Source organism: Scyliorhinus torazame, chromosome 9 (genome assembly GCF_047496885.1).
Source record: "Scyliorhinus torazame isolate Kashiwa2021f chromosome 9, sScyTor2.1, whole genome shotgun sequence".
Lineage (NCBI taxonomy): Eukaryota > Metazoa > Chordata > Chondrichthyes > Carcharhiniformes > Scyliorhinidae > Scyliorhinus > Scyliorhinus torazame.
The window spans coordinates 72,506,282-72,527,042 of record NC_092715.1 but is presented as its reverse complement, the minus strand read 5'-3'; the positions used below and the strand labels follow the sequence as shown (position 1 = coordinate 72,527,042).

General features: G+C 42.2%; 1 protein-coding gene across 1 annotated transcript in view; it reads left to right on the top strand.

Annotated features, from left to right (window-relative positions):
• fcho2 (FCH and mu domain containing endocytic adaptor 2) overlaps nt 1-20,761 on the top strand; it is a 337,179-nt gene that overhangs the window by 182,905 nt on the left and 133,513 nt on the right. The window contains exons 19-21 of the mRNA XM_072516128.1: nt 1,901-2,380; nt 5,387-5,502; nt 11,131-11,260. Of these exons, the coding sequence (XP_072372229.1) occupies nt 1,901-2,380; nt 5,387-5,502; nt 11,131-11,260 (726 nt within the window). The remainder of the gene's footprint in view (nt 1-1,900; nt 2,381-5,386; nt 5,503-11,130; nt 11,261-20,761) is intronic.

The window sequence follows — 20,761 nt, the reverse complement described above, 5'->3', positions numbered from 1 at the left end:
GGGTGGCACTGCGTTCCAGGGGGAGGACCAGGGGCCACCCTGCACTATCCCTGGCCACCCATCAGCCTCTGATGGCCTGGGAGACACCCCGGGTGCCATCCCACCTTGTCCATGTTTTTGTGGACCTGTACTGTTTGGCGCCAGGCTGCGGCCTCGCTGGGGAGGATGGTAAATCCCAGGGTAGTGGGTGCCTGGAACTCGCTGCCGGAGGTGGTGGTGGAAACATAGTGACTTTCAAGCGGTATCTTGACAAATACATGAATAGGATCGAAATAGAGTGATACGGACCCCGGAAGTGTAGAAGATCTTTGTTTAGACGGGCAGCATGGTCGGCGAAGGTTTGGAGGGCTGAAGGGCCTGTTCTTGTGCTGTACGTTTCTTTGTTCTTTGATCCCAGTAAGCTTGCCAAAGTAGGTTGAAAACCTTAGGCACACGCTGTTTGGTCATTCTGCGTTTCACGCATTGCGGGACTTGGGTATATCCCGCGAGGCGTAAAGACTGCCAGGAAACCTGCAGGAGGCCTCTCCCGGGGGCTGGTAGATCACCCCCAAATTTCTTTGTTTTGGTCACTAAATATAACTGAGTGTTTACAATAATAACAAAAAATATTGGCGGCTGAAATTTTATGATCATTCGAGCAGGTGGGATTTTCCAGCCACGCCGATGGCAACTCCTCCATGCTATATTCACCATTGGAAGAAGGTGCAGGGCATCCAAAACAGCGAAGACCTCATCTCGATCACACCGCATGAAAAAACGCCACGGGGTGGGGAAATCCCACCAGTTATCTTGTATCTATCACCTTGCGATTTCTAAGCTAAATCTTTGCTTATTATGCAAGTTATTTCAAATTATTACACATTGTTAGAAACAAAGGGACATTGGAAACAGAAAACTTTAGCATTAGGGAACATACTTCTAATTTCTTCACAGTCAAATTTGCAGTTTTAGGCGATTTGACTCGGAAATATACATTCTGAATTATCATCCACTTTAAATTTAAAGTGAACCCACAGTGCAGTATTTGAGGGAAACTAAAAGCTAATTGATGCAAATCGGAAAAATGTTGCAGAACCATTATGGAAGAGCAATCAAAAGCACAACATTTAGATACTCTATTTCCTTAGCATCCACATTGTTAAACTGTTAATTTTCATAGTGTTCAGGAGGTACTTGATCATAATTTTTATTTAGATTTTGATTTTCTAGAAGGAGTTATAAATTCAGGTGAATGAATAATTTGAAAGCTGAAAATGGTACATGGTGCTACATCTTTGGCTATAGTAAGGTTCTACTTCTCTAGACAGCACATAAATAACCTGACACTTCAACAAGTTCAAAGTGGTCTGCTGGTGTAATGTTAGAATATTGGAAGTATAATGACATGCTGAGGACAGCCCTGGTGTTCATTTTTGTTTAATTTATTGACTTTCACTCTATTAATGCATTCTCAAGTTATTCCACCATTTCTTGCTGTTGTTTGTTGTGATTCGTATTTTGAACATTAAAGGAATGTATTTTGCTCTGTGATTGTTCTGCTAGCTAACTGCCAGCTAACTGCCAAAGGTGTGAAATAATAATTTAATACCATAATATTTATTTAAATTGAATAACTGACAAGTTGATCTCTAAACCTATTCCCAGCTTGATGTGCTGCAACTAATATTTTGATTTTGTTAAATTTATGCATTTGTTTAAGTTTAAAAAAAAATACCTATAAGCCTTGCATAAATTGTTTAGTCCTGAACTTCATTCAACATTCCCTGCAGCCCATTTTTAGATTATTTTGTCATACGGTTGTGAAAGGACCTCACAATAATCATGCATATGGTTAAGTTAATATTACACACCTTTTTAATGCATATATTTCCCAAGCTTTCAATTTTTCCTTTTCCTTTAGCTGAATTAACATGGCATGAAGGGAGCTCTACTTTCTCAAGTCCTATTTCACCATGGGGTGTAGAATATGAGACTTCAGTGAAGCACCAGCCAAGCTGTGAGTCTAAGAGTTCTAGTCCTGGCTCAGGTTTTAGTGTAGCCGCAATTCTAGAGGCCTTAAATGGCCCTTCTCATATTCCTACTTCACGGACCCAGTGGATTTCATTTAATGATGAACTAAGTCCAAGGAAACCTTTAACCTCCGAGCTGAAGGAACCAACACAAATTAAAACTTCACCAAACTCCAATCCTCCTGTGGCCTCTTTTCAGTTCTCGACTTCCAACAGCACTTTTGATGACCAAAGTGACCTTCACAGTGATTTTACGGGCAACAAGAAATTATACATTGAAGAGAATGACACTGGATCAGAAGGCTTTCCCTTTTCTGCAGCTCAGCCAGTGGATGTTAGTTTAACACCTATGGTTACTCGTTTAAATAATGGTATGGCAAGCATGATTTGTACAACACTGTGCTTAATATTCTGACTGTGAACATGTCTTTCATCAACTAAAAGTATTGTATTTTCAAATTAAATAGTTGAGGTAAATTCCTCTTAACCAACAAAAAAGGTTTCTCTCGGTGACCAAATGATACATATATGTACTCGCCTTATATATATGTGATTGCACTGACTATGCCAAGCTACTTCTGTGTAAACTGTACATTTTCTAACTAGTAAGGCTGAATTGCTAAGGACAGCATTCTATTTGTGACGATCAATCCTTCAATCCTTATTGGTGTTACTTAGGGTTAAATTATGTCCATGGATGTCTTATAAAGACCATGAGTTTGTAGTGGAAATTAGCTCATTAAACAAACAAATAGTTTACAACTTGGAAGTCGAAAATCACATTATGTTTGAGTGCCATTACATATTTTTTTCTAAATTTAGAGTATTCAATTCTTTTTTTCCAATTAAGGGCCAATTTAGCATGGCCAATTCACATACCTTGCATATCTTGTTGGGTTGTGGGGGTGAGACCCATGCAGACAAGGGAAGAATGTGGAAACTCCACACGGACAGTGACCTGGGGCCGGTATCGAACCCAGGTCATTGCTGCCGTGAGGTAGCAGTGCTAACCACTGTGCCGCCCCTGAGTACCATTAAAATGGTGGAAGAAATGTAAGGCATTGCAGGTAGATTAGTGGTGGTGCAACAGACTAACATGTCAGTTTACTTTTAGAATAAAGTTTTAAATTCAGAAAGAAAGGTAGGATTCAGATTTTTCTAAATCAGTTGTAAGGGTCATTCACAAACTGCATTTTGATGGTCTCAATTTTCTAAGGTTGCTGACATTCAATTCACACTATCTGTACAATTCACATCAGACCAGGATGTTTGGGGGTTGAAAGTGGACCTCTGATGCTGGTACTGCAGAACATATCCTTTCAAGATTTTGGTTAAAGTATGTCATAAATTTGGATTGTCCAATTTGTTTTGTGCCTGATGTAAAAGGGCTAGATTTGACTGGGTATTAGAATCTGTACTTGCCTCATGAATATTAAAATTAAATAAATGCTATACCATGGAGGCATAGTGAGCTTGAATTTGTTGTGCCACGTTTCATGTGAAGAAGATTCCATCTGATTAAGCGCTGATCAGAAGCTAGGCATAGTTGCCACATCTGGCTGCAATCTGTGCCTGAGAGGTTCTGATATGATACGGCTGAACGTAAATATAACTATCAATTTCTTGAAAAGGAGAGGGCATCCATATTGCGCTCGTTCACACTTTTTAATGGCTGGTTCAGGAATACAGTAAACTTACATAAGACCAGGAAGAAGCATTTGTTAAAATTATATATGTAAAAAACAAAAAAATTGAGAGTACCCAATTTTTTTTCCCAATTAAGGGGCAATTTATTGTGGCTAATCCACCTACCCTGCACATCTTTGGGTTGTGAGAATCGTGCAGACACGGGGAGAATGTGCAAACTCCACATGGACAGTGACCCAGGACCGGGATTGAACCCGAGTCCTCGGCGCCATGAGGCAGCAGTGCAAACCACTGCCCTACCATACCGCCCATTTGTTAAAATTATAGTTCGATAACTGCGTTTTTTGGTGAATGTTGTTTAATTTTTAAAGTAAGTGTTAAAATTATTTTAAACTCTCATTTCTCATTCCTAGACATGTGCTGGTCTGCAACCAGTTGCTCCAAGTTGCATAGTAATAACCCATTCTTCTCATACCTTTTTTTGCATGCTTTCCAGAGTGGTTAGGCTAAGATTTGGAATTCTGGTGGATTTAGCTCAACGACCAGTCTTGTTCCATGATAAAATCCTAGTTTAGGATTCAAGTTTCCGAGCAACATTATAACTGCTCCTTACTTGAGCCTAAATTTGTGCGATGGTATGCCCATTGGATTTAGACTAGTAGAAGCTCTGGAGGGGATAGACTATTATCATCTTTGTCTAGTGAATCAATGCTAATGTATGCTTTTCATTCATCTGACAGCTTTTCAAAAACTCTTTTATTCAAATCTAGTGAATCTTCATCTTTAACATAAAGAATAGCTTTCAATTAATTAGTCATAAGAAATAATTGACCTAGCCATTTTGCCACGCTTATCCAATTCCATAATCTTATCCAGCCATTCCCACCCAGCTCTTGCCATCTCCATCCCAAGCATCCCTCATGGAAACAATCTTTCCAACCAGGGCAACTTCGTTATGGGGCTCCCCTTTCCTCAGCATTTCATATTCTCTGCCCTGAACTGTTGGCACTCACCTGATGAAGGAGCTACGCTCTGAAAGCTCGTGATTCCAAATAAACGTGTTGGACTTTAGCCTGGTGTTGTAAGACTTCTTAATGTTGGCATATGCTGAAGTCCTCCCCACCCCGATGTGTCTCCGCAGGCACCAAATAAACCCACCAACAAACACCACTTAAACTGTCTAATCAATACAACCCTGAAACTGTATTATTATTGTAGGTACTTCATGATGGGGTGGGGGTGGGTGGGAGGGGGATTGTTTTATTTAACCATGTTATGTGCCGCAAAATAAGATAAGTTACCATGATAATTCTGAAATTTCACGTGAGAGTCATGGACAGTCCATTTGCGAACACATAGTTTTTGTTACTACTCTGTATTATAAAGTTTCTCATTAATAGCGATTATTAACTATGAATTTTATAGACTAGCTTTGAATTTCATTGATGCGCATGGCATGAGCGTTCTCATTACTCTTAAGCGGAAGAGCCTTTTGATTTAAAAAAAAAAAAAAAATATTTTGAAAATCAAACTAGATTAAAGCTTAAGTATAATGTGAAATGAATGCTTTGTTATGCAGCATTCTTCATAATCCTGTTCACTGTATATGAAAGCATCCTTTAAAAATGGTAGGAACAACAATTGGAAAATATGAAATTGTGTAATTTTGTCAATGGGTATTTCTCACAATTTTATTTTTTGCTTCTCTCAATCACCCCCTCCATTTTCAGTAACACCCCCAGCAAGACCTACCACTCCTCTTAATACAAGTATGATTGTGCCACCACCACGTCCTGCTTCCAGACCAAAGCTTTCGGCGGGAAAACTGGGTGGAATTAATGAAATAGTAAGGTCCTTTTTTTAATACTGCAAGTCATTATTGCTGATATAATTATTCTTATAGAAGTATTTTTATTTGGAATTAATAAAAAGTAATGTTTACAAGTTTCTGTTAAAGCTGACTTTGTGATAACTCTTGTACTGATACAGATACCAGAATATAGAATCATAGAGTTTCACAGCACAGAAAGTTTTTTGACCTAATAAAAGTGAATTACTGCGGATGCTGAAATCTGAAACCAAAGAGAAAATGCTGGAAAATCTCAGCAGGTCTCGCAGCATCTGTAGGGATAGAAAATAGCTTGTTTAACCTGTAACATTTCTCAAATATTTGTAAAGTAGGTTAAATAACTGCAAAATAAAAGTGGTTCTATGCAGTTCTATTTCTTCCTCATTCAACCTCCACATACAATGGGGCTCACTTGGCTAGCCAGCTGGTTCGTGATGCAGAGCACAACCTGCACGGCGGGTTCAATTCCTGTCCTGCCTGAGGTTATTCATGAAGGCCATGCCTTTTCAACCTTGTCCCTCTCCTGAGATGTGGTGATCCTCAGGTTAAATCACCACCAGTCAGCTCTCCCCCTCAAAGTCATCCCTATGGTTATCGGGGACTATGGCGACTTTATCTTGCCTTACAATGGAAGAGTGACAACAGATGGAGGGTTACAAAGGTGGTAAAGAGGGAGCACAAAGGCAAAGTTGCAAGTTATTTTTGTGAAAATAGACACTAAATGATGTGCTAGCAGAAATAGAATGGCAGCAGCACATAAATCACACCTATTTAAAAGTATGGTTTTAGTTGGCAGTTTTGGTTATACTGGGTTTAAGATGCAATTTTGATCCCATTTGTTTTGCCATAATTTGAACTAGCCTGGAGGTGCTGAAGCACGCATCGGCCCGTACACAGATACTGATATGAAGCAATCTTTGTCGAGCCGGATGGCAGGTTTCATAATGGCTCAGGAACTAAAAGAGAAGGAACACAGTCATCAGACACAGCGATATAGGTCCTGGTGGAGGAGGCCCAGAGGGCATGGGATATCTTGTACCTGCAGAAGGGAAACAGTCCAACTCGTCCTGTCCCTCGCTTATGCAGTATCTGGTGCTTCTCTGCCTTGTCTCAAGCCTTGCTCTCATTCCTCTTAAGACCAAGGGGGACTCCAGTAGCAAAATGTTTATGATCAAGCACTCCTCTTCTAGTGACTTCTAAATGGTGGAGTAGCACATCATTTTAGTAAAATCCTCAGGAATTTTCAAAATAAATGTTGATAGTGTTGATGAATTCTTGACAAAGTGTCCTGGAACGTCTCCAGATCAGTTGCTGCTGCAAAGTGTTTTTTTAAATTGTTACTAGCACTTCAAAATCAGCTGCAGTTATATTGTTATGTAGGTATATTGTGCAGTGCAATTCATGACATGGGCGACAGTTAACCTTTTTAAATTACAGTTGTACTGTCACGGTAGCATAGTGGTTAGCACTGCTGCTTCACAGTGCCAGGGTCCCAGGTTCGATTCCCGGCTTGGGTCACTGTCTGTGCGGAGTCCGCACGTTCTCCCCGTGTTTGCGTGGATTTCCTCCAGGTGCTTCGGTTTCCTCCCACAAGTCCTGAAAGACGTGTTAGGTGAATTGGACATTCTGAATTCAACCTCCGTGTACCCGAACAGGTGCCGGAGTGTGGCGACTAGGGGCTTTTCACAGTAACTTCATTGCAGCGTTAATGTATGCTTACTTGTGACAATAATAAAGATTATTATTATTAAATAAAAGTTTATTAAATTATTCCTACATGACTTTTCTGCCCAAATTAATGTTTGCACTTCTTAACAAAACAGCACCAAGCTGTTTAGATGGCCAAATTTTAAATAAAACAAAATTACATTTTTATGCCAGTGTTGCATTTTCTTTCCTGTGCATATTTGCTACAAGTAATTTTGCTGTCTTACATGCATAGAAGTATTTTATTTTAATTAAAAGTTGCAACTCAACCAAATTGTTTGTGTAAACATAATACATCAGAGCAGCATATCTTTCTCTGATGCGAATAGTTGAGTGATGTTTATCAGACAATTCAATTTGTTAATGGTCGCAGAAGAAACTTATTCCTGCCATATCAGATTTCTGGTGCGGAACGCCGTCGGGATTCTCCGTTTCGCCGGCAAGTCAATGGGCGTTCCCATTGTGGGGCAGTCCCTCGCCGTCGCGACCCCCCCGGGCTGCCAGCAAAACAGAGAATCCCGACGGCGGAGTTTTCAGCCCATTGTTTGGAGAGATTATGCATTGACATCATGACCCATGAAATTTGAAAACGTAAAAAAGGGAAGTTAATTTGGGAAAGAATTGAAAAGACAGCTGACAAACCTATTTGATTATGATCATCTAGTTAGTTTTCATCTCTATTTTCAGAAGGGATTAAGTTGCTCCAGAAAAATATCTAATGAAGTCAACAAAATGACAAGTCTGTTTTTACTGGGACAAGAAAGAAGAAAAAGAGAAAACTTAATTGCATCGTAACAACACAACTTGCATTTATGTTGCCATTTAATGTAATGAGCTTTTATATGCTTCCCAGGAACATATTCAAACAAAAAAGTGTCTGAGCTAAGAAAGAGATATTAGAATAAGTGCCTCATAGCTTGCTCAAAGCAAGAGATTTTAAGGGTGTCTTAAAGAAGGACAAAGAGAGAGTTTTGTGTTGGGGATGAATTCAGAGCTTAGGCTCTAAATGGCTGAATGAAGTGAGGGATACACAACAGTCCTGATTTGAAGGAACACAAGAGGCCTAGAGGAAGTTGCAGAAGTGGGGAGGGGTGAGACACTAGAGAAATTGGAACAGGCGAATCAGAATTTTAAAGTAGAGGTGTTGATGTTGCAGGTGCTGTCCTTCGATGAAAATTAGACCGAAGTCCCATTTGCTTGTTCCATGGAGTTATTCAAAGAAAAATAAAGTTCAGTTGGTTCACATTATTATTTCAACCAACAGCAAAAATCATAGATTGTTAGTCATTTCATTACTCTCCTGGGATATGCTGTGCACAAAACAACAACTGTATGTGCCTCCAGCACAGCCACTTACTTCAGAGTGCATAATTTGTGTGAAATATTTTACAACATTTCTGAGAGACATGGTGAGATGTTAAATTAATGCAAGTTTATGCTCTGGGTAGATCCCTCCTCTTGATTATCTTGTATTAGGTGTTTTCAAATCTGCCTGTCCACTATGTTATGTAATAATACTAACATCCCCATTTCTTTTAATTAACATGCATTCAGGATTATCAATTCTACAAAGTCCAGGTGCATTATCAACTTTAACCTGTTTGTAGGGCATGGCAGTTGCTTTTTGGTGTGCTGTGATTGTGCGGGTTTGCATGCAAGAATTCCCACAATTAATTTCTTAACTTAAATCTGGAACAGCTGCGGAGAAGGCCACATGTTTGCCACAACGAGGGAGGCTACTGAAAGTTTCTGAGATTTCCAAGGGGTGATGGCACAGATCCACTCTTTTCTCTTAGCTGAGAAAAGCTTTGTATGGGAATCTGTTTTGTTGCTTGGTTCATTTAAAATTAACAAGTCACTTTGTATTTGGCTAGAGAATTTGGAATTGACCTATTTAGTTTGGTCAGAGAAGATACTATTTAGAATACTTTCATCCAGCCAACTTGTAGACCAGATAGTTAACTTTTTTCTCTGCTACAAGAGGCCTCAAAAGCACTTAAATATCTTTACATTCCAATTAAAAATAGGACGAGGCTATGCAGCCCTTCCTGCCTGCTCTGCCATTCCGTTAGATCATGGCTGTTCTACACATGTACTTCATTGACCCACCTTAGCTCCATATCGTTGTAGCCCTTGCCTGATAAATAAATGCCGATCTCAGTCTGGAAACCTCCATTTGTTGCAATATCCACAATCTTTTACGGAAAAGAACTCAAGATTTAAACTATCCTTTGTGTGAAAGTGTTTCCTGACTTTTATTCTAAATGATCTTGGTCAAATTTTAAGATTATATCCTCTTGCTTCCAAATCAGAAGAAATGGTTTTGCTATATCTCCCCTTTGAAATCCTTTTCACATTTTAAGTACCTTGATTAGATCACCCTTCAATTAAAGTAGTCAAATCCAGAAATTGTCTTGTTTCACATTTTTGCTTTTATCCTACATACCAAACATTTGTGAATATAATTCTACTTTTCATTATTTGTTGCCCATTTATCTTCCATTAACAAGCTAAGTACTACAACTCATACTACATTTCCCAAGGCAATTCACAGCAGTAGGATCAGAGAAAGAAATGATCCTAAACCATGAGATTTGGGCAGAATTGTTATTTACCTGAGCTTCAGGGAGTGGATTGGTCAAGACGTCAAGGGAACTTCTAATTCAAGATTCCCTGCACACCGTGAAACTTGAACTGTATCACTGAATCATTGATTAGAGGGGGCGTGGGGGTAGGGATTTATTTGTACTTTTATAAGTAGAGGGTCTGTTCGTTTGATTAAGTCTAATTTGTGAACTGTTTCACTCCAAAACGATCAGTTGGAGGAAGGGGGGGAGGGTGGGGTTGGTGAAAGAAAAGGGAGGGTTGATCGGTGTGGGGTTGGGGGAAGGAGGGAGGGGGGCGATCGGTGCGAGGCTCTCTTTTTCCTCACCCAATTAAAGCCAGAAATAGGTGGATTGGAATCAAGTTTAAGTCGGAAAACAGATTTGTGCGACTTTACCCCAAACCCGCCCATTTTTTAAAGTTAAAATTCAGCCCATTGAGATGTCAACACAGTTTGTATTACGGAGGCAGTTAAAGATGGGGAGTGTGGTGGAAGATCTAATGAGTTAATTTGAGAGTATGATAAAAGACTAAAGTTACAGCTGCCAATGGTGGGATGAGGAGAATGTGAGCACACAACATACCAGAGCTAAGGAATCCGAGAATGCAGGGTTTTAGGGCTAGTGGAGTTTGATGGTGAGTGAGATCATGAAGATAGTTAAACACCAGAATGGGCATTTAAAATCAGGCTTTCGAACATCATGCTTAATCTCCGCTTATGGAAACCAGCACTAATCAGGGCCCGGGTGAGGCCTCCCCACTGTGGCCGGTGACTCCCAGGAGCCCGGAGAATGTGGCCTTAACCCGGCCATGCATATTTAGATGAGCCTTATGGCTCATTTGAATATCATTACCACGCTGGACGGCGCGGGTCTGGTGACTTGAGCACATTTTTTGCTCAGTGCAAATCCCATTTTGGGTCTCCCACAATGCTCCCAGCACATGGGGATTGGCACCAGGCACAACCCGGTGAGGAAATTGCGTCCATAATTTCTTTTAAAAAATGCAAATAATTTGAGGTTAAACAATACAATATATTTTGTATTCTAACTCAAATATCAAATTGTTCATTAATGAAACTAAGAAAATTAAATTTTTGTTTTTTTATTCACATTTTCAATTTGGCAGGAATTCTCTAATGATCTGTTTTTGTCTTTATGCTGAATTACTCAGTTTACTCTATAGTATACTACAACTTTGCCATCTGGTGTCTGAGTTCAGGTTGGAACCTTACCAATATATTGCACAATGATTTATATTTAGTTACAAACTTTTTACATGAGCAAACTGTATTAATGCTGTTTTTTTTCCCAGTCCAGATCATTCAGTCCTACATCAGTGTCATCTACCAGTCCACCTCCTGTAGCTCCACTGGCCCGTGCAGAAAGTACATCCTCAATTGGCTCCTCGGCTTCTTTAAGTACTGCAACAACGCCAACCATTGGTAGGTACACATTGGAAGGCATTTGGGTTTAAATTCTGTTCGCTGCCAATGTAATATGACTCCGTAAACAAATTGGCCTGATGCATTGATTCTTGTCCTACTTGCTGTGAAAATCAGCAACAATGGACATCACAATTTCATTTAGGATTGAGATTTTTAAAAATATATGAAAATGGCAGTCCTGCATAGCTTTGTACAGCCAGTTTGATAACTATTCAATTTATGGATCTATTCATAGCTATCAAAATGTATATTTTGTTTGCATTAAAGAAAGGTTGCCTATAAATCACTTTTCAGTCCTAAAAATAAGTTGAATTCTTAGGTTGTGGGCAAATGTGATTTTAATCGACACCAAATAGTCTTACAGTCCGTTTGTAGTTCTGCTTCTAGCTTTTGGGATATAGATGACTTGTGATAATTCATAAAAAATATTTCTAACAATGTACCATGCATTTTTATGTGTTAATGTATATCTCGGAGAGTTTTACATAAATGAATACTAGGGCGGCACGGTGGCTGAGGACCAAGGTTCGATCACGGCCCTGGGCCACTGTTCGTGTGGAGTTTGCACATTCTCCCCCTGTCTGCGTGGGTCTCACCCCCACAAACCCAAAGATGTGCAGGTTAAGTGGATTGGCCACGTTAAATTGCCCCTTAATTGGAAAGAAAATTGGGTACTCTAAATTTATTTAAAAAGAGAGAAAAACCCTCCATAAATGAATACAAAATACAGTATAATTAAAGCAAAGCACTGAGTATACTGGAATCTGAAAAAGAACAGGAAATGCTGGAAAAACTCCATCTCTGTATGGACTCAAAACGCTAACTCTTATTTTCTCTCCACAGGCCTGCTGAGTTTTTCCAGCATTTTCTGTGTTTGTTCCTAAAACTGCATGCTGATTTCTTGCTGTATGTTGAAGGGTTAAAATCCACTGTAAGTCTAGGATAAACTCCATCTTTTGAACTGGAGAGTGGTGAGCACTAATCCCCTGCCCATGCATATTTCTGATACATCAATGCTACGTTTGTGATCTTTGAATTTGCCGTAATGCATTCCATCCTGTGTCAAATTCACTTTTTTAGATGGAGCGGTCAGTGTATGTGTTGGAATTTGTATAGATCCATGCACTATAAGATGGGCGTCATCAGCAATCATATAAATAGGGCCCAAACCATTTACTCACCTTGCAAGCTTGTCACAGAAATATCGAGCACCAAAGCCACCTTGCAGGACAAAGGCTATCCTGGTTAGATTATTATTTGCTGTTTACCATGCAAACTCAAATGGGCCAAAGGCCTTCACTTCCTGACCTGAAAAGTGCTGAGTGTACATGAAATTGCTCTGTAAAGGCAAAGTATTTCAAAGATTTCAACAACCGGTTAAGCCAGCAGGTTTACATTGATACTATACAGTTGCGACACAAATGTTATTTTCTACGATAATAATCTTTATTGGTGTCACAAGAAGGCTTACATTACACAGACATGAAGTTACTGTTAAAATCCCCTAGTCGTCAAACTCCGGCGCTTTTTCGAGTACACTGAGGGAGAATTCAGAATGTCCAATTCACCTAACAAGCAGGTCTTTCGGGACTTGTGGGAGGAAACCGGAGCACCCGGAGGAAACCCACGCAGACACTGGGAGAACAAGCAGACTCCACACAGACAGTGACCCAAGCCGGGAATCAAACCTGGGTCCTTTGTGCTGCTAACCACTGTGCTACCGTGTCGCCCTACTGCTATGATGCTGCTGACAGTCCAAATGATATTCTGTCTATCACACAATTGAGCAGTGTCCTGCATGAATTCTGATTCCTGTGATGCCAGGTACATAGGCCATAAGACCCAACGATTGGCTGATTGAGTTGAACAATATATTCCTTCGGCTGTTCGTAATAGGCAAAGTACAGACTATACTAAACCAGCCCATGCTTGCAAAACCAAAAACAAGACATCAACCATTTTGTGTGATTCCATGATTGAACCGCACTTGCTGAAAATCCTGAGTACGCTAATAGCTACATTAACCAATTTAACTTAATTAGTCAAGCTCATAATGTGGCTCATGTATGCTCGCCAGAAGCAACATACATTCATTCACAGGGGCCTGTACTCTGCAAACAAAAGTAGTTTTTTCAAGCCTTGCGCATTTTTTAATTTACCCAGAAGCTTGGGGAGCCAATTGCTCCCGGTTGCTTTCTCCATGGCAACGCCTTGAGCAATCAGACTCGATTTGCCAACCAACCAGCACCCGTTTCTCCTATAGTATAAATTATAGTGACCATTTGAAATATTGCATTCTTGCATTTGTCTTGATGAGGGCAAGACAAAAAGCTTTGCAACATGTGTCTCTTTTCAGAAATATTCAAATTCTGTACTACCTGTTTATAAACATCTTTTTCTCAGATGTTAGCGTCCTGTTATGAATTTTGAAGATGAAATCAACTTCCAGAAAATTGGCCTTAAATTGGTTGTAGTTCACATCTGAAAATTGATTTTTCAGACAGTTGAGAACTGCAAGTCTAAAAGCGGACATTAACTCAAACTACTCAATCTTTGACACACATTTGTAAGTCAGTCGAGAGAGGCTATGATGGAGCAAGCTTTATTGCTGGTGTCTCAATACTTTGGATTGTGACCTATTATGTAATGTGGTGAGATTTGATGCTAACTTTCAATGTCCAGCATTAGCAATAAATTGAAACATCCACATTGTTCAATTTCATTCCTGCTTTAAGAGGTGCATCCTCCTTATTGGGAGGATGGACTAGCAGTTACTAGTAATTTTGATTGTAGATGGCACATAATATTCTTGTAACTTGATTCAGTTAATATATTTGTATACTGTGCTTTCAAACTTATACTTTGCATTTGGCAAGCAGTTTTGAACCTATTGTTCTTTTAAAATTAAGCCTCCCCATTGGGGTTTTAATTGCTTGATACTCAATTGGAATCTGGATAGCTCAAAAATAAATACTGTAACATAAATTGACAGAACCAGAATGAATTAAGTCAGTAACAGTAACAACGTTTTTCTTAGTGCAAGAGGGAAGTAATTATAATATCTAAGAGTATTAGTAATGCCGGGCAGTTATGATTCTTCTAACTGACTTCCAGGTGAGGCTATGCAGAGCTAGGTCGCATGTTCGGTAGCTCCCGCTTGGAATGGACTTTTGGGCTCTTTACAGGGCCCCCACGGAATTTGTTTGACATTTCCCGGTGTGGGAAGAAGACTGCAACATTCCCTCGACAGTGTCCCCCAGGAATGGTATGTCTCTTGGTTACCAGACCCGGCAGAAACAGTAAAAGATTTGGATTTAACTGCAGGATAAACAAAGCCTCTTCCAGCATGCAGGCGGGGGAAAGGCAAGCTTAAAGCTGCAAGCTGACTTGAGGGCCTTTATTAAAGGTGAATTCTAGCAGCAGAGGGAACAACTGTGAAAAGATCTACCAAGGCCATTGAAGAAGCGGGGACGAGGCTTCCGGTGGCAGTCATGGAGGAGTAGGTCGCGCATCCAGCAGCTCCCGTCTGGAACGGACTCACAGACCTTTTTCAGGATTTTCCACAGACGTTTTGGGGCAGATTGGTGAAGCGAACACTGCCAAAAGGATTCCCTCTCGAGACTTCCGGTTGCGGTTATGCGGAGCTAAGTCACACATTCGGCGGCTCCCGCAAAAACAGACTTTTGGGCTCTTTTCAGGGCCCCCAAGGGCACTTTTTCGATGTTTCCGGTGTGGGGAGGAGTTAATAATAGCTCCCCGTCAGTAGATGGCTTTAACTAGGAGCGGGGCGACAAAAAAGGTGGTGTGGACCAGAAGAAGGGAGGGAAGAAGGCCAAAATGGCGGCGGGCGGAGACCAGGCAGCATGGAGGCAGTGGGCGGAGGAGCAACAGGAGGGTATCCAGCGCTGCCTCAGAGAGATTAAAACGTACCTGCTAGAGCCGATGAAGGCTTCTATTGATAAGCTGCTGGAGACACAGACGGCCCAGGGGGTGGCGATCCGAGAGGCTCGACAAAAGATCTCTGACAATGAGGACGAGATCTTAGGCCTGGCGGTAAAGGTGGAGGCGCACGAGGCGCTCCACAAGAAATGGCAGGAGCAGTTCGAGGAGATGGAGAATTGGTCAAGGCGGAAAAATCTGCGGATTCTGTGCCTCCCGGAGGGGCTGGAGGGGCCGGACGTGGAGGCCTATGTGGTCACCATGTTGAACTTGCTGATGGGAGCGGGGTCCTTCCAGCGGCCCCTGGAGCTGGAAGGGGCCCATAGAGTGATGGCGAGGAGGCCCAAGGCTAACGAGCCTCCGCGGGCGGTGCTGGTGCGGATCCATCGGTTCTTCGATCGGGAGTGTGTGCTCAGATGGGCCAAGAAGGAGAGGAGCAGCAGGTGGGAGAACGCGGAGGTTTGGATATATCAGGCACCGGGGCCGGACGGTTTCCCGGTCGAGTTCTATAAAAAAAATGTGGACTTGTTGGGCCCGCTGTTAGTTATGACCTTTAATGAGGCAAGGGAGGGGGGGGGCTTTACCCCCGACGATGTCCCGGGCACTGATCTCTTTGATCCTGAAGCAGGACAAGGATCCCCTGCAATGTGGGTCTTACAGACCGATTTCCTTGCTAAATGTAGATGCCAAGGTGCTGGCGAAGGTCTTAGCCAGGAGGATTGAGGATTGTGTGCCGCAGATCATCCATGAAGACCAGACGGGGTTTGTGAAGGGGAGACAGTTGAACGCGAATGTGCGGAGGCTTTTGAACGTTATCATGATGCCAGTGAGGGAGGGGGAGGCGGAGATAGTGGTGGCGATGGACGCTGAGAAAGCCTTTGATAGGGTAGAGTGGGGGTACCTGTGGGAGGTGCTGAAGAGGCTCGGGTTTGGGGAGGAGTTTGTCAGGTGGGTTAGGCTGTTGTATGATGTCCCGATGGTGAGTGTGGCCACAAATAGGAGGAGGTCCGAGTACTTTCGGTTGCACCGAGGGACGAGACAGGGGTGTCCCCTGACCCCCTGCTCTTCGCACTGGCGATTGAACCCCTGGCTATGGCACTGAGAGAGTCGAGGAACTGGAGGGGGTTGGTGCGGGTTGGGGAAGAGCATAGGGTGCCGCTTTATGTGGCGGACTCGGTGGGAGTAATGCCAGAGGTAATGAGGATCCTTAGGGAATTCGGGAACTTTTCGGGGTACAAGCTCAATATGGGGAAGAGTGAGCTGTTCGTAGTTCAGCTAGGGGACCAGGAGAGGGGGATTGGCGAGCTCCCACTAAAAAGGGCGGAGAGGAGCTTCAGATATTTGGGGGTCCAGGTGGCCAGGAGCTGGGGGGCGCTGCATAGGCTTAACTTTACAAGGCTGGTGGAGCAAATGGAGGAGGAGTTCAAGAGGTGGGACGCATTGCCGCTGTCCTTGGCGGGTAGGGTGCAGTCAATCAAAATGGCGGTGCTCCCACGGTTTTTGTTCCTGTTCCAGTGCCTCCCCGTGTTTATCCCGAAGGCTTTTTTCAGGCAGGTTAACAGGAGTATAATGGGGTTTGTGTGGGCGCGAGGGACTCCGAGGGTGAGAAGGGTGTTCCTGGAGCGGAGTAGAGATAGGGGGGGTGCTGGCGCTGCCCAACCTCTGTGTGTACTACTGGGCCGCCAATGCAACAAATGTGCGCAAGTGGGTGATGGAAGAGGCTGGAGACGGCGTCCTGTGTGGGTAGAGTCTGGGGGCGCTGGCAACGGTGCCGCTCCCTTCAGGGAGGTATACCACGAGCCCGGTGGTGGTGGCGGCCCTCAAAATTTGGGGGCAGTGGAGGCGGCATAGGGGGGTAGTTGGGGCCTCGGCGTGGACCCCATTATGGGGGAACCACCGGTTCGCCCCAGGAAGAACAGGTGGAGGGTTTTTGGGGTGGCACAGGGCAGGGATACGAAAGTTGGGGGACCTGTTTGTGGACGGGAAGTTCCCGAGCTTGGGTAAGCTGGAGGAGAAATACGGGCTCCGCCCGGGGAACACCTTCAGGTACTTACAGGTAAGGGCATTTGCCAGACGGCAGGTGGTGGAATTCCCGCGGCTGCTGCCACACACAGTACAGGACAGGGTGCTCTCGGGGGAGGGGGGTGGGAGTGGTGAAGATCTCGGAAACATACCAGGTGATGCAGGAGGAGGAGGAGGCCTCGGTGGTGGAGGTGAAAGGTAAGTGGGAGGAGGAGTTGGGAGAGGAGATCGAGGAGGGGACATGGGCAGATGGCCTTGGGGGGGTGAATTCTTCCTCTTCGTGCACGAGGCTCAGGCTCATACAGTTTAAGGTGCTGCACAGGGCACACATGACCGGGACAAGGATGAGCCGGTTCTTTGGGGGTGAGGACAGGTGTGTTAGGTGCTCAGGGAGCCCAGCAAATCACACCCATATGTTCTGGGCATGCCCAACGCTGGAGGAAATTTGGAAGGGCGTAGCGAGGACGGTGCCGAGGGTGGTAGGATCCAGGGTCAGACCGGGCTGGGGGCTCGCACTATTTGGGGTGGCAGAGGAGCCGGGAGTGCAGGAGGCGAAAGAGGCAGGAATTCTGGCCTTTGCGTCCCTGGTAGCCCGACGAAGGATTCTCCTTCAACGGAAAGATGCGAGGCCCTCAAGCGTGGAATCCTGGATCAGCGATATGGCAGGGTTCATTAAATTGGAGAGGGTGAAATTCGCCTTGAGTGTGTCGGTACAGGGGTTCTTTAAGCGGTGGCAACCGTTCTTAGACTTTCTGGCAGAACGATAGACATTGGTCAATGGCAGCAGCAGCTCGGGGGGGGCGGGGCGGGGGGTTTACTTTATTTTTGTTTATGTTATTTACACTGGAGGGTCTGAGGGGGTGTATATACTTGTGTTAAGTCGGGGTGTTAATGTTAATTTATTATTTATGTACAGGGGGGAGGGGTTTTGGGGGTTGCTTTTTTAGATTGTGTTTTGTACTTCACCCTGTTGGGTTCTTTTTTCTTTCTCATTTTGTTATTGATATTTTATGAAAACCTTTAATAAACATTTTTTTTTTTTTTAAATGCAAATGGATTTTTTCTAACTGTGACAATATATGAGATCATTGGAAATACTTCAAATTTAGATTATTTGAAAGTTTGTCCATACACTTGTGTTTCTTCATTTATTTTTCCTCAGTTGCTGAGGTTTTTCGTATGAATTTTGGAGTTGAAGCTCATATATCTGGTATTTTCTCTATGCTAATTATTGTGCCTGCTGGGTTTTGCTATATCGTTTTGCATCACAAGAACAAGAGAAAGTTTGCATTCTATGGTTATAATTTTGTAACAGGAAAGTTTATTTAAACTTTAATTTCTTATTTATAATGCAGTTGCAAATAACACTTCACATTTTAACAAGCATTTAGAAAGTGCTTATAATTCTGTATTGGCATAATAATGCTTATGATGAAGCCTGTGGGAAATTCTCTCCTTAATCTGTAAAAACTCAACTCTCTCAAAAATATTCATTTACAGCGGCTATTAGAGAAATGCTTCAAATAACTTGTCTAATATCGAATATGCATTAGTAAGTTCTTATAACTTGTATGATATCTAGTATACATTAGTAAGTTTTCTTTTTAATTTCTACTGAATAGAAGAAAGAAAGCTTGGCACTCTAAATGGCACTTTTCACAGCCTCGCGTTATTCCAAAGCATTTCTATCCAGTTCTGTACTTTTGAATTGTGGTCACTCATGTAATGTAAGGGAGGCATTGGCGTAGTGGTATTATCAGTGGACTAGGGATTAGTCCATGCTCTGAAGACCTGGGTTCGAATCCCAGTACAACAAATAAAAATCTGGAATTAAAAGTCTAATAATGACTTTATCAGAATAAAAGTCTAATAATGACCATGAAATCATTGAAACCCTTCATTTATGTCCTTTACGGTAGGAAAGCTGCCACCATTACCTGGTCTGGTCTACATGTGACTTCAGATCCAAAGCAGTGTGGTTGACTCTTAAATGCCCCTCCAGAGCATATAGGGATAAGCAGTAAATTCTGGGCCAGCCAGCAATACCCACATCCCATAAAAGAACAAAAAAAACTAGCATCTACAACTTAGCACAGCTAGTTTCTACAACCAACACGATAAGCGATTAGACATTCTGTTTTAGAATATATTAACCAGAGGAACCCTTTTTTTTTTCCCCTGGAAAAGTGACATGGAATATTTTACGTTCAAATGAGAAGTGTAACAGTTTAAATTCTCATCCGGAAGAACATGAAACAATGCTTTCAAAGTCTCAAAACCAATTTCTATATAAATTGAAGCAATTTAATGCTTTAGAGAAACTATCACCAGATTTTGTCACCAGGTCCTATACTGTTAATGCTGGCAAAATAATTGGGAAACAAAATGCCAGTGTATGGTAACCCACCCTGCAGTTTCCCAGAGGGCTCTGAGGCATTTTTGGGTACTGTATGGCCAAAAGAGGAGTCCCCTGGAGATGGGATCTCTGCTGCCTCCTCAACATTCTGGCTACTGCTACAGCAAGGTACATGTGGATGCGATCTAATAACACACCTCCAAATATTCTCCCCAGAAGAATTAATGGCTCTACTCAATAAGTAGAAAATGGTAAATGATTAAGATTTTAATTTTGATTGCTTTTTCCCCCCAAATTCTGCCCACACTGATTGCAGTCATCTCTTCAAATGATGAAAAAACTTTGCACGTGACTTGAGAACTGAATTGTGCACTTGGAAACACTTTTCCCATTATGCAATCGAACTTGGCAGATAACTGGAAGAGCGAAGATTTTTTACTTGCATAGATGAAAGTTCACTTCTGTGTGGCATTAATAAATTACACAATGGTATGAAGCCCAGAATAGATAGCTAGAGCCTTCATTGTAGAAAATTCTCTCAAATTGGCCAATTCCAAATCTCTATCTTGCTTACAATCATGTTTGCTTTGGGGTTAATGGAATGCTTCATCATTGTCATCCTACATGTGCAGGAAGAGATGGAAACAAGTTAGGGAGTGATTTCTTCGAACACCATTGTCTCCAACATTCAGCTTGACCAGTGAATCATTGCTGCTGTTAATGCAATATCCATTGGTCAGGTCACCCTAACTATGGAAGTTGCCCAATTTTTAGAAAATGGAGTAAAATGTAGACGCAACTTTTCTTATTTTTAGCCCATACTTCCATTTTAATTTAATTTTTAACTAAATATTTCCTGCCAAAATTCAGTGTTTTGTTTATTTTGCATTGCATGTATTTTTCTGTAATGATGGTTATGAACTTTGTTAATGTAGGCCCTGGGTTGTTAACCACTGCATTTAGTGCTGGATTCTGAGGGAATTTGGGAAAGTTATTGAGCATATAGCCTATTTTGGTTGAGTCCCTGATTTTATGAATATACTGATAAACTAAATAGTTTTTTGTGGAATAAGTTCTTGGGTTCTCTGCTCAAAAGCTGGCTGGACCCACAGCACTGCGATCTCCACCATGGGCAGGGCAAGGAGGAAGGTCCTGAACACATCCCAGCTGTATCGAACCTT